The 12,736-nt window shown below is 37.3% G+C and overlaps 2 protein-coding genes across 7 annotated transcripts; both read right to left on the reverse strand.

The window, feature by feature from the left end:
- Positions 1 to 305: 305 nt before the first annotated feature.
- On the reverse strand, positions 306 to 5,993 carry LOC137934630 (calcium-dependent protein kinase 17-like). 3 transcript variants are annotated; one of them, XM_068779080.1, is made up of 8 exons: positions 5,637 to 5,993; positions 4,104 to 5,061; positions 2,551 to 2,694; positions 2,310 to 2,462; positions 1,662 to 1,777; positions 1,245 to 1,412; positions 663 to 887; positions 306 to 571 (listed from the first exon to the last, which is right to left on the reverse strand). In XM_068779080.1, the coding sequence occupies exons 2-8, from the start codon at positions 4,948 to 4,950 to the stop codon at positions 446 to 448; spliced, it is 1,779 nt and encodes a 592-aa protein (XP_068635181.1). In that variant the 5' UTR covers positions 4,951 to 5,061; positions 5,637 to 5,993; the 3' UTR covers positions 306 to 445. The 3 variants fall into 3 exon arrangements, with proteins under 3 accessions (XP_068635181.1, XP_068635180.1, XP_068635179.1); XM_068779079.1 differs by having other exon boundaries at positions 5,199 to 5,993; XM_068779078.1 differs by having other exon boundaries at positions 4,104 to 5,993.
- A 777-nt stretch (positions 5,994 to 6,770) lies between these two features.
- LOC137934407 (uncharacterized) lies at positions 6,771 to 12,170 on the reverse strand. Of its 4 annotated transcripts, XM_068778713.1 has the most exons (13): positions 11,899 to 12,170; positions 11,202 to 11,795; positions 10,664 to 10,836; positions 10,399 to 10,526; positions 10,200 to 10,308; positions 10,008 to 10,047; positions 9,326 to 9,415; positions 9,137 to 9,236; positions 8,880 to 9,019; positions 8,208 to 8,310; positions 7,771 to 8,088; positions 7,514 to 7,689; positions 6,771 to 7,266 (listed from the first exon to the last, which is right to left on the reverse strand). In XM_068778713.1, exons 3-13 carry the CDS (start codon positions 10,797 to 10,799, stop codon positions 6,975 to 6,977), a joined length of 1,632 nt encoding a protein of 543 aa, XP_068634814.1. In that variant the 5' UTR covers positions 10,800 to 10,836; positions 11,202 to 11,795; positions 11,899 to 12,170; the 3' UTR covers positions 6,771 to 6,974. The 4 variants fall into 4 exon arrangements, with proteins under 4 accessions (XP_068634814.1, XP_068634813.1, XP_068634811.1 ...); XM_068778712.1 differs by having other exon boundaries at positions 7,514 to 8,088; positions 10,399 to 10,514; XM_068778710.1 differs by having other exon boundaries at positions 7,514 to 8,088.
- Between the last annotated feature and the right edge of the window lie 566 nt (positions 12,171 to 12,736).

Consider the following 12,736-nt stretch of genomic DNA (forward strand, 5'->3'; position numbering starts at 1 on the left):
AAAACGGATAATCCTCAATTAAATGAACTTATATATAATCATTAATCAATAATTAAATTAAACATTAGACAGTAGTGGTTAAAAATATTGATTAGTCAATAATTTTTTTATTAATTAACTCTTACTCAATCGACAATCAACAGTTCCAAATTAAAAGGAGAAATTAGGCATCTTTCTTCCTGGCCTTGTTCTCTCTTCCCTACTGTAATTTTCCTCACCTTATCAAAACAGCTAAAAAGGGCAGGCCAACTATCAAGTGACCAGGTTAAGGACGCCAGCAATGGGGAGATTCTAAAAACCGTCTCATCCATTTTACCCAAATCTAAAATTGGCCTGTATTTTGGCTTTTTCTATAAGCGCCAGCCATCTTTACAAACTCGTGTGAAATTAAACATCTAAAAGATATTTCTGTAACAAATGAAAGAAAAAGTTAACAATCATTGTTTTAACCAAGCTTCAATGCTTCCCTAAAACCGATTCCGAAATCATTCTGCTGTCCACCCCTCTTGACAAATCTGGCATTCCCTTTCATCATCATCTCCACAAACTCATTGTAATCTATCCGCCCGTCCTGTAAAAAAAAACAGAAACCATCTGAACCATGTAAAAGAGGAAACACCATTTTGAGGTGAGAACAACAACAACACGATATGAGTACTAACATTGTCCTGATCAACTTCTCGAATCATGTCTTCGAGCTGGATGTCTTCTACACCAAACTCTTCACAAACTTGTTGGAGCTCGTCCTGGGTGATGTACCCGCTTCCATCTTTATCAAAATATGAAAAGGCTGCAAATAAATGGTCCTCCCTGTCAAGCTTGTTTAAATGAATGGTTGCGGCGATGAACTCCCCATAATCTATGGTCCCACTATTGTCAATATCAGCCTGCAATTCATTCCACGCTAAATGAGGTTTAGAATCCATACTTTTTCATTATTCAATACTGTCAAGGCATACATGATCTTTTGCACTGAAACAGTTAGAATTAAATATGCAACGAGCACAGCCACAAATCTGCCAGTCCTCAATCCCTGATTTCAAACTACGGTCATCCATCTGAAATTTTTGAAAAGTAAAAGTACTAATCCAACTAAAGTTTATTGTCATCCTTCAATTGAATTGTCAAAAAATCAAATACCAGAAGTCCTTCAAAGAATGTAAAATAAAAATAGTATGACAACGTCTTTTCTTAAACTGCTAGTGTAAGAATTAAGGAAAGAGTAAAACTAGACTAGTACTTACTGCTTCCATTAGTGCGTAAATTTCAGACTCCGTGAGGTTTGCCCCCACTCTTTTCAAACCAGCCCTGAGTTCTTCGACTGTAATTTGACCACTATTATCAGTATCAATCATCTTGAACATTTCTTTTAGCCCTGCAATTTCTTCTTCAGACATGCTCTCAACGATGACCTACAAAAGATATTATGATCACATTTAGTTGAGACAAGTTTTCATACCAATTATCATCTCATTTAGTTGAGACAAGTTTTAATGCCCTTCACAAATATTATGATCATTATCTATGTTATGTAAACTTCGATTTGACACAGAACAATCTTAAGGTCTCCAAAGGTATATTTATTGTTCTGATGATGCTGGGTATAGATCTTTCAAAGTTTTAACAAGCTCATGATGCTCCATAATAGCTAAACAACTTACTCTTAGAGCCATTTTCTTGAGCTTGTTCATAGCAGAAAAAAGCTTCAAACGACTAAGAACTGCACAGTCAAGAGGTTTATCAGGAGCTACACCGTTAACCTGGACCCATGGATGACCTGCAAGAATGAAAAAGCCCATTTGAGTTTTACAAACAAGCTGAAGAATTAGAAATATTTCACCAACTCTTTTTTACGAAATCTGAACCAAGTTAAGTTTAGTTAAAGACCAAATTCATCACATAACTCATTTAGTCCTCTTGAAGTGTTTATAGGACCTAAACTGTAAGCCCTTTATAGACCTACTCATCAGGTTGAAATACTTTGGCTATTTCTCCTGCTACTTATTGATGTTACATAATGCTGAAGACAGTTATTAACTTTGGTATTAATTTTTTTTTAAATAATGATAGATTTTTATTAACGAAATACCTTGAAATGCAATTTTTCTTCAATGTTTAGCTTTAAGTATTTGTTCAAAAGTCTCACAATGAAAAATATTTACCCAAAAAGTTAAATACATAAATCATGATCACTAGGGGTGGCTTTGAACTGAGCCGGCTAGATAATTTCAGCTCGATGCCACCCCTAATGATCACAATATGAAACTGAAAATTCAGAAACACACTACACCATAACAAAGAAAACTTACAGAGAACTTCATGTGCAGTCAGCCGCTTTCCAGTGTCTCTAACGAGCATTCTTCTGACTAAATCTTTTGCACTCTCTGAAATACTGGGCCATGGATCTTGCGAAAAGTCAAGCTCTCCACTTAATACTTGTTCAAATATTCCTTGTTCGGTTTCTGGATCATCAAATACCAACAAAGTCATGATTGTTAGTTAGTAAGAGAATGTGAGAAGAAATCAAATGAGGAATAAGGCATCTCTTACCTGCCCAAAATGGAGGAAACCCACTTAAAAGAATATAGATAATAACACCAGCACTCCAGATATCAGCTTCAGGACCGTAACACTTTTTAAGCACTTCTGGTGCAACATAATATGGACTTCCAACTACATCAGTGAATATTTCCCCTGGAAAAAATGAGAACAATCAGAACACAACAAAAAATTAAGGAACTAAATAGATCACGATATGCCCAGTATCAACTTCTGATAAAACTTTGCCATCTCCCCTTTAGTGAACTTCACTGAACCTTATTCTCGTTTTAATGGTGCTTAAAGGCCAGACTTTCACAGTAATCTATTCACTTATAAACCAAATAAAAAATGAACGAGTTATATTTTTCTTCTTTACTTTTAAAAGAATTAAGAGAATGGTCGGATGAAATTTGTTCATATGTAAATACATTAAACAACATCACACAAAATGAATTTCCCATATGGCAAAAGTAGATTTTTTTTTGTTTATTCGCATTTCACCATTGAGTTATTAAGGGCTCTGAAAATTTCTTGGACAAGACTTTAAAGTTACTTAGAGAAAGTCTAATGTCAAGGATTGAAAAATGAATCAGCAAAAATTAATGACACAGAGAATCCAAGACTGCAGCAATTTAGCTTACTTCCAGAATAACTTCTATAAGAAAAAAATAAAATACAAGTAAATAGAGCTGGGGCAGATCTTGTGCATAAAGAGAGAAGGATAACGGTGGCCTCTTTCATGTAGGCTTACATCCTAGTCTCATGGCACATGCCAATATAAGCAATCCTGTAACAATCTGTAATCGTCATTACTTGCACTGCTAGTTCACTTATTTGTTAACCACTAATGAAGTCAAGTTACAGCAAAAACCCTTTTGCAAAAAATATATAAATGACACAAATGTTCATAAGAGAGTGAAAAAATAGCACATACAAGAAAAACCAATTCCAACAAATACAATCCGAATAAATTTCACAATTGAATCAGGTGATGCATCTGAAACTTTGAATGTGAAGTGCAACTCAGGGTACAAAGAGCAGGCCTCTTCAGCAGTTAAGGTTAACATATCTGGCATTTTAAACAACAATAAAACATTGGAATGGCTGCCAGCACCATCGCCCTGCAAACCATTTATTTTGCAGGTACTTTCAGGGTAAATAAGCTGCGTCCTGTAAACAAATACAAAATTTAAAAATCTGCTCTTTGCCAATCTGGTAAATGTCTATCTCAACATAAGGGCAATGTTACATCATGAATAAGAACTACTATGAACTTCAACCAATTCACGCTAGGGTCAGCACATCGATTAGAAGAACAGCAATCAAAAACTATGCCAAGACGGGACAGTTGTGGCACAAGAAAAAGTGAATTTTGAAAGATTAGGGAATGAACACATTTCCAGGGAGCGGGGTATCTACCATGAAAATGCATATTTGCACAATTTTAGGAAGCGGAGCATTGAGAACAGAAGGAGGTTAATCGGTCCAGATAAAATGATTGATATATTACATCGATATTTGCTGTGAAAACAGTAAAAGAAGAAAGGGATTAGAAGATATACGTGGCTTAAAGAACATCGACAAGCCAAAGTCTATCGTTTTGAGTGTTTGGAGAGGGTCTTCCTCCATTTGGTTGACAAAGAGAAAATTTTCAGGCTTAAGGTCTCGATGCATGACTCCCAATGAATGGCAGGCTTCCACCACACCCACAATAACCCGAGCAAGCTCAGCGGCCATTCTCTCAGAATAGTGTCCTCTCTGAATAATCCGATCAAAGAGCTCACCCCCTGCACACAATTCCATCACCACATGAACAGCAACGGCGTCCTCATAAGCCCCTATTATAGAAATAACATTCGGATGACCAGCCAAATGGTGCATTATCTGAATCTCCCTCCTCACATCCTCCACATCTTCCTCTGTGGTCAACTTCCTCTTCGCCATAGATTTGCAAGCAAACTCTTTCCCAGTCGCTTTTTCTATGCAAAGATAGGTAATCCCGAACTGCCCTTGCCCGAGCTTCCTGCCCAAGCTGTAAACGTCCTTCAAGTTTCCTGTTTTCCTCAGCAAGACAGAATCCATTTGCAGCCCGGCGCTTGAAACTCTTTTAACATGGTGAGGCTTCTTGGCCCTCGCAGCTTCCTCCGGTTTGGTCTCCACTGGTTTCTGTTCTTCAATTTTGACAGGTTCGGGAGCGTTGTCTTGCACGGGGAGGGATTCCCCTTGCTTGACGGGAGACTTTGTGGAATCCGGCGGGGCAGCGTTATCTGTTGCTTCTCCATTAGGTTCGAGTATCTGGTCCGGCGAGCGGGCGCGCCAGAGCCGACGATATGGACCTGATGCCGCAGCGGAAACCGATTCTAAGAATCCGTTCCTCGTAAGATTCGGTCCAACGCATGTATTTCCCATCAGCTAACCTTCTAAAATTCATCCAAACTTTCTCCCCGTTCTTGACATCGAAACCTAACCTTGTCGCTAGCATTCAAATGACGAAAATACACGAGAGCGCAATGCAGAAACCTTCAAGTAAATACCTCAAACAATAAATGTAAGGAACAAAAAAAGGAAAACAATTGTTCTCCGATTCTTTTCTCTCCCTCAATCGACAATTTAAGAAGCAAAAAGGAACAAAAACGAATATAACAAATTTTTTTTACCAAATTGAAGATCTCGAAATAGGAAACTTGACAAGAAGCAGACGAGAACAAATCAACAAGCACCAGAAGGCGGAAACTCAGACAAAGGCCTGGAAATCCCCCGGATCTTTTAAACCCCGTACCGCATATAATAATCAAACAAACAACAACCTCTGACTTTAGAAGGTAAAATGTGAAAGATCAGCCAATAGATGGAACAAAAATGGGGAGGAACAAAAATGAACCGGAATATGGACAAAAGAAAATAAGAGGGGGAGGAAGATGGGGAAAGGTCGGAAGAGGAAGACAGAAAGAGACCAGTTTCGTATATTCATATATGTTATTTATTTAGGTTAAAATGTCGAGAGGAAAGAGAAAGGAGGAGGCTCCTGAGTTGTGAGAGAGAGAGAGAGAGAGAGAGAGATACAGACGTCGTCTCTCGGATATTGCGAAGCCCACCTCTGATCCACTTCGCAATTTAATGCATGGATGGAGTGCGGCAATTGCGGGGCTGTCTGCCATGCCGATGCCGCCTCACGCCGGTCTCTGAACTAGCTTAAATTTTAATTTTAAGGCTTTCTCTCTCTCACACGTCCCCGGCTATCTATAATTACGCTGGTTCCCAATCTTGGATCCAAAAATCCTATTTAAAAGTTAATCTTTTTCTTTTCTTTTTTTAAATCTCAACTCCGTGAACATAACAAAAATGAAGACGAAGATGGGTACATTTCATGTCGAATTTACAGGGAGGAGATGGGTTTTAGCGACGTGACCTTACATTTTAGATTTCAAGCCTTCCAATTATCATATTAGGTCGGAGCTTTCCATTTCAAGCTTAATTGTCTGGATGCATGAGAGAGATGGCTTGCATTTGAGGCCCGAGGAAGAACTAACCAAGCACATCAGAGAAGAACTACCCCATCTTTCCTTTTTTTTTTTTGCAATTTTGAGTCTCGACTATTGGCCACAGAAAGCTTCATTACCCTCTTCACTGGCATTCAACAACTGGGCGTGGACGAATTCAAGATTTCACGTAATGACTATTGGCCACGGAAAGCTTCATTACCCTCTTCACTGGCATTCAACAACTCTGTTTACCATGAAAGAAAAAAAAAAAAAAACCATTCATGTTTTTTATTCTTATGTAATTGATCCAACCTACAACTGACCATAACAGGAGGATTTTCAGATTTGGTCAAGACAGAGATTTTTCACATTTATAGAAGTCATTCCATCCAGAAAATAAAACAAAAAAAACAAAAGAAAAACTTGTTATATCATACAAAACTTGCAAAAGATAAGATCCCCAAATTGCCTCTACAGTCTCACTGGCTCTCAAATACAGATTCTGTTTCTTTTTGTTTTAATTTTTGATAAATGAGTCGCAGTTTTTAATCTTCCATAAAATAGTTTATAGACATGTAAACTGATTGCAAACTTCAATCTATCTCACCGACTCTCTTACATCAATTCAGCCTTTTTTGGGTTTCATCTTTGGTAAATATGAAGTCGCAGTTTTGAATCCTTATGTACTCAAATCCAAGCAGTACGATGTTTCAGAGCACTGCAGTTGCCGAGATACTAATTCATCCAAGGAGCTTTCTGTAACAGAAGAAATCAAACCGAAAATTCTGCAGCCTTAAGTAATTCTACTTCTCTAGAAAACTAGTAAGACACCTGAACTGTGTTTTTTTTTCTTCATTCTGTAAACACTCTTTATGTTACATAATTCTTGTTTGACAAAAAACACGTATTTTAGAAGTTCTAACATCCCAGTGTAGAATTCTACCCTGATTTTCAATATTGTTGCAGCCAGAAGCAGCAGTATCTCTGCTTATTAGACTTTTGCTTGAATTTCTCTCCCTCGTCCTTGTTGTCAGCCTCGACTTCGACTTCTTGGCGGATTCCAATCAAACCCTTCGTCGTCGCCGCACCAACTTCAGAATCCAGTATGTCACTGCTCACCCCATCATGGGAAGAGTCCAACTTGCCTTTTTGACTGTTCGAAAATCTCTGGTTTTCCTTTGTCAATGGAAAGCCATTTTGCATGTTCCCAGTTTCCTTCAAGGGAGAGTCCACTTTGGCAAGCCTGTGAGCAGAAGAATAACAAAATTAGGCAAGGAGGTCCATCAATCCAATGTAAATCTATTAACCATTTCTGGAGTCATACAGCGACCAAAACATGTAGAAAGATTCCACCAATAGAAGGGCTATAGCCCAATGAACTGCAGAATAATGTTTATTTTACCCAGATAAAACTATAACGAAGTTCCAAATCTTAAGCAGTCAGTAAAGAATTTTCTCGCAGTAGGAAATTTTTTTGGCACCAGAATTACCTGACAATAGAAAAGGAAAAACTATCCTCTGTTTCATCAGAAGGTTTTGCCTCTTCATCCATTTCTGCCTCATCTCTTGAATCAAGCTCAGAAAGTTTGTCACTATGAGAAGAATTGATAGAAGCAACCTCTTCCCTTTCCATATGAGATGGCTCCATGTAGGTGTTTCCATATCCCTGAAAAAAAGCAATAGCTCTGTCTAATACACCCAGAGCCCATTTCACTTCAGAACTAATAAAACCTCTCTCTTTGCTTGCCTCACAGTCCTTATCTATATTTTGATTCTTGACTTCAGGGATTGCTGGTTGAGTCTCCTCTTCTACAATTTCGCTTATTAACATGTGATCTGTCATGGATGTTAGATTCACCTGTGCAGTTTCATTTTTGATTTCTTCAGCAAGAGACTCTTCTGGTTTTTCAGTTAAACCATTTGTAGGGTTTTCATTATCCAAGATTTTTGAGACATTTGGTTCTTTATTAGGGAAATTTAATGCTTCCCGTATGCGAATATACATGTGTTCCTCCTCCAAGAATTTCCTGAAACTATCATCGCCACTGGCCACAGATGCAACAACCTGAAGATCCGATATAGGACATTAACCAAAAAAAGCTTCCAAAGTTTACATTAACAATTAGATAATGCTGTCAGTCTTGTCACAGTGGATAGGTATTTCCGTTGGCCTGAAAGAACTACCTTTTGATAAAGTTTAAAGCCACTCCCAATCAGCTGCCTTGAGATGAAGTTAATAAGTGCTGGAGGAACGAAATCTATCTTGATGTCGATATTTGCTATTGTCCTGCATATGTTAACAACAACAAGAAGCCTGAAAAAAAATAGCTTCTCCAAAGGGCCATGGGTGATGGAAGAATGAAAAAGAACTTACAAGTATTATATAGGTATTTATGAAATATAACAGAATCAATGATGATATGAAAAATCAGGAATAGTAAGTAATGGAACAAGGACCAGACCATATACAAAATTAAGACATAGTCTATGTTCTAAGTTCTGAACCTGATACAGATGAAAACTAACATAAACATATGCAGAGACATACATTCTAAATTCTGCTGCCCACTAAACCACTTAGATTCTGAATGCTGCAACCAAATAAAACTAAAACTACAAGCATCAACAACATTCTGACTCTGGTGTTGATGACAATTAATATAAAAAGTCAAGCACAGGTATGCATCCAAAATTATGCTACATATATAACAAATATACCCTAGATTCTGATAGCATAAAAAAATTCCAAATTTTGACATCCTGACACCAGTATACACACTCTTGAATTTTGAGACACATACATTACAGATTCTGACAAACACGAACACAATATGAGAGCAGTGAAGGATAAGTCACCTAAAGTAGCTTCTATTTGAATTCACTTTCTGTAGAACAAATCCACCAACCAAACCTATACGGACAGTATCATTTGCCTCAGGAATTTTGTCAGAAGAGAATCCATGCGTTCTGAAATCAATCTCTTCTGTATCAGAGACCTAGAAAAAAATTACAAAAAACATATCAACTAAAAATCACCAGAAAATGATAAATGATCCTTATCTTTCATTAATGGTGATAAAAAATATTCCAGAAAAATTATATGACATCATTACCGTATTGATAAGAACGATTACAAGTTCTTCTTCAAAATATTCTAGCTCAAAATAATGCACGACAGCCTCTCTAGCTGAAACTGGCCAGGGGACCTTCACCCTTTCTTTCAAAGTGTCAGTATAAAAATCAACACCCCAAGATGAAAGAAGTTTGGAACTTTTAAAGGACTACTTCTTAGTGTGCCTAACCTCACTAATGAAATCTCTTCACCAGTCCGGACTTTTTGCAAAGAGGCTGATGTAATAATTTTAAAAGGTGGAATAGTGAACTGTGGCCACCTGAAAAGGAAATTGTCAGCAACATGTAAGATAGTTGAAAACTTGCAGAAGGTTCCATCTTGATGAAAATTTTCTGCTGTAGCTAGTATATGGTGAGTTGGGAGATTCATTCAAAAGGCTGAATGGCGTTTCACTTTCATGGAATAAAATATGCACTTGTCAGGATGATGAAGATCTTCTTTTCTACCCCAAGGCTATGTCTAGAGAGATGTAAGAGTAATTACTAGGAATTGAATTAGGATTGTCATAGGAAAGAGGAAGAAGTACCCATCAGATGATGGACCACACTGCACAAATCATCACTTAGCTGCCCTTGAAAATAGGAACAGAGTGCAGAGGTTCAACACAGTCTGTCAATACGAGTTCAGCAGTTTCTATATCTATGGTAAATACGAAATCATCAAGTTATAAGCCATTTAAAATGTAATGACAGTTCAATGTCTTTAAGGTAAAATCAGAAAAAAACGGAATAGTAAGAAAATAAAAAAGTAAGAAGGATAGCCATTTCCATACTCTTTCCTAAAAATCCGGTTCTCATAAATAAAAAAATTATAAAAATAAAGAAAATAAAAGAAAGAGAGAAATGCTTCACCATTTCTTGTATAGTGTGGATTCCCATGAAACACATAAACCTGAAAGATTCGAAGTTAACTAATAAGAATCACTTCCAGTAATATCGTAAGGTTTTGACTGAATCCCCCCCCAAAAAAAAAACATCAATACATAAATAACAAAATCTTAGGCTTTCTGTATAAAATTGGATATATATTATTTCATAACTTACAAACATCAATTGGTCCATCCACATAGCCTTCAGCCAATAGTGTATGGAAGGGTGTGCCCTGAGGACCCTCTCGGTACATTACACGGAGTTGATCGTTGTCTTGTTTTAACTGGAGCAAAGTAAAAAAATTATAACCTTGTGACTATCTCATGGAAAAACTAACTTGAAATATAAGAAATAAATTTTCAGAACAAAGCACCTTCCAATCGTTTTCTGATGTTTTGTGAGACCTTGAGGAGTCCTTACTGTTTCCTGAAGCACTTCTCAACATTTGAAGAAAATTTGACACTTCAACAGTGCGTCTTTTTACCACATCTTCAATAATATCTTGTATAAAAAATAGTGTCAAAATGTTGTATATATCACCCACATTTTAATTAAGAATATGCAAGGAAAAAAATACAGATGAATGAATTGTAAAGACGAGAAAGTACAGCTGGGTGGAGTCTAAATGTTCAACCGACCTTCAGTCCCACGAGCAGATGATCGGCAAAGCTGATCCCTAACAAGCTCCCAAATAGAGTTCTCATCCATTAGATTGGGTGATGAGAGGGCCTTGTCTAATCTGTCTCGCAATTCTTTATTTTTGTAGTTCTCCATTTTTGCATCTACAGGAGAACCAGCCACCACTGATTCTCTGTAATTCAAGTGGAAATCATCTCTTAGAATTAGAAGACTGATTTGAGACCACAAACTCTTATTTGAGAAAAATAAAATTTGTCCAAATACATGTAAGAAAACTATAGCTATGCAATAGCAAACAGGACTCTCCTGTAGGAGAGCTTAAAGGACGGTATCTTCCCCCTTTCAATTTCATTCCCAAAATCAATAGACATGGTCAGATCAAACTTTTGGCCAAAAAAAAAAAGTTCGTATAGTTTTAAACATGACCACCTAAGGTCACTCAAAGATTCAGCATTAAACCAATCATTTCATGTGCTAGAAAATTAAATTTTAAAACATGAAAGTTGTTTTGTAGAAGATGCAATCAGGTAAACTTACCACTCCAAACACATGAGAAGGTAGCCGCCGAAGAGATGGTTAGCCCTCTCTGCAATCACAATATTTTGATTCTGAGGACGTGACAATTCCCAGTTTATAGGATTTATAACTATAGTTATAATAATATAAAACTTGTCATCTAAATTTTCAGCTTCTACAGTCGCTAATAGCATATTGATTCAGGTACTGAAATGAGAGAGCATGGTGAATAAATATTTTGAAGAAGCTCCAGAAGAAAGTCCTCCCCTTTCCAGCTCAGAGTAGCAACAATCAGTCCTAAAACTCCCTTTAGATGAATACTATGATGCCCTTTGAAATTCCTATATATCGATACATCGATCTTCTCTGTTGACAAAAACCAGCCCAATCCTCTTGCTTGAAGTATGCGATATTGTCGAGGCCCCGTATTAGTACTCAGACAATCGACAGCAAGAACTTCTCCTCTTCTCTTCACACATATTAAACATCCAGCTCCTGCATGCTAACTCTTATGAATTATATCCACCCAAGTGCTTGAAAGTTTCTTCTAACCGGTATGCAAATATCCAAAACAATGATGAAAACGATGAGAGGGGGAGTCGATCTCATTCGTACCTGGCAAAAGAAACGAAACGTGGAAGCATCTGCATCAAACCAGAAAGGCGGGACCAATACCGAGGAGCAGGAAATTATAAAAAAGACAGCTTCTACCACTTACCCAAGGAGAAAAAAATTAAACTAGAAACCTTTTGAGAGATTCGGAAATCTGGAGAATCGATCCACTGCTGAGTGCGTGCGCGTAGAGATAAAAGTACACACGAGTGCGTGCGCGTAGGGATAAAAAGTACTAAACGGCAGGGCACGATCAAGATCAAGCTTCGTCTCACAAGACCTGCCTCCTTTCATCCTTTACGAGTAGAAAGAAACAGACAGGTCGAACAGTCGAGTCATTCATTCAGAGATTGCTAGCCAGCTAGAGGGCATGGACGAGGAAATTTATTGCCGGAATGGCGGCACCCAGAATCTTTCAACAACGCCACTGGTTGGCCATTAAAGAGTAACAGTAATCTCTCTGGGTAGTATCTATTTCGTCGTCTACCTAATGCCAGTGTGGCCACCTGTTTTTGGTTTTTACCGGGAATGAAAATTACAAGTTTTCTAATATCAGCTAAACATTTTGATACATACCCAACTCAAACTTTAGCAGTTTTTGTAATTTATGTTAAGACTGCTCCAATTTTGTGGTTTTATTTTGAAACTTTTGCCTTGCTGTCATTTTTCAATTAAATTTCTCGCATTGACTTCAAAAACAAAAAACAGAAAGAAAAAATCTTATTGGAATTTGAATTTCCAGCGCGTTGGTGGAACGTGGAATGTTACGGAGCTAAGAATCCCTGGCAAATAAGCTTCTCATAGTTTTAGATATATTTGAGATTTTCTACATTTTATTCCAAATTTAATGGATTGAAGATTAATGCTCATAGTAAGAAATGCTCAACAAACTGTTCATACATCAGTCCCTACTCCCATCAAAATCTCTAGTTTCAACTAGACAG

This window comes from Aristolochia californica, unplaced genomic scaffold, assembly GCF_029961685.1.
Source record: "Aristolochia californica isolate CCGP_79_NKW_82.1479 unplaced genomic scaffold, dmAriCali1.0.hap1 SCAF_6, whole genome shotgun sequence".
NCBI classification, from domain to species: domain Eukaryota; kingdom Viridiplantae; phylum Streptophyta; class Magnoliopsida; order Piperales; family Aristolochiaceae; genus Aristolochia; species Aristolochia californica.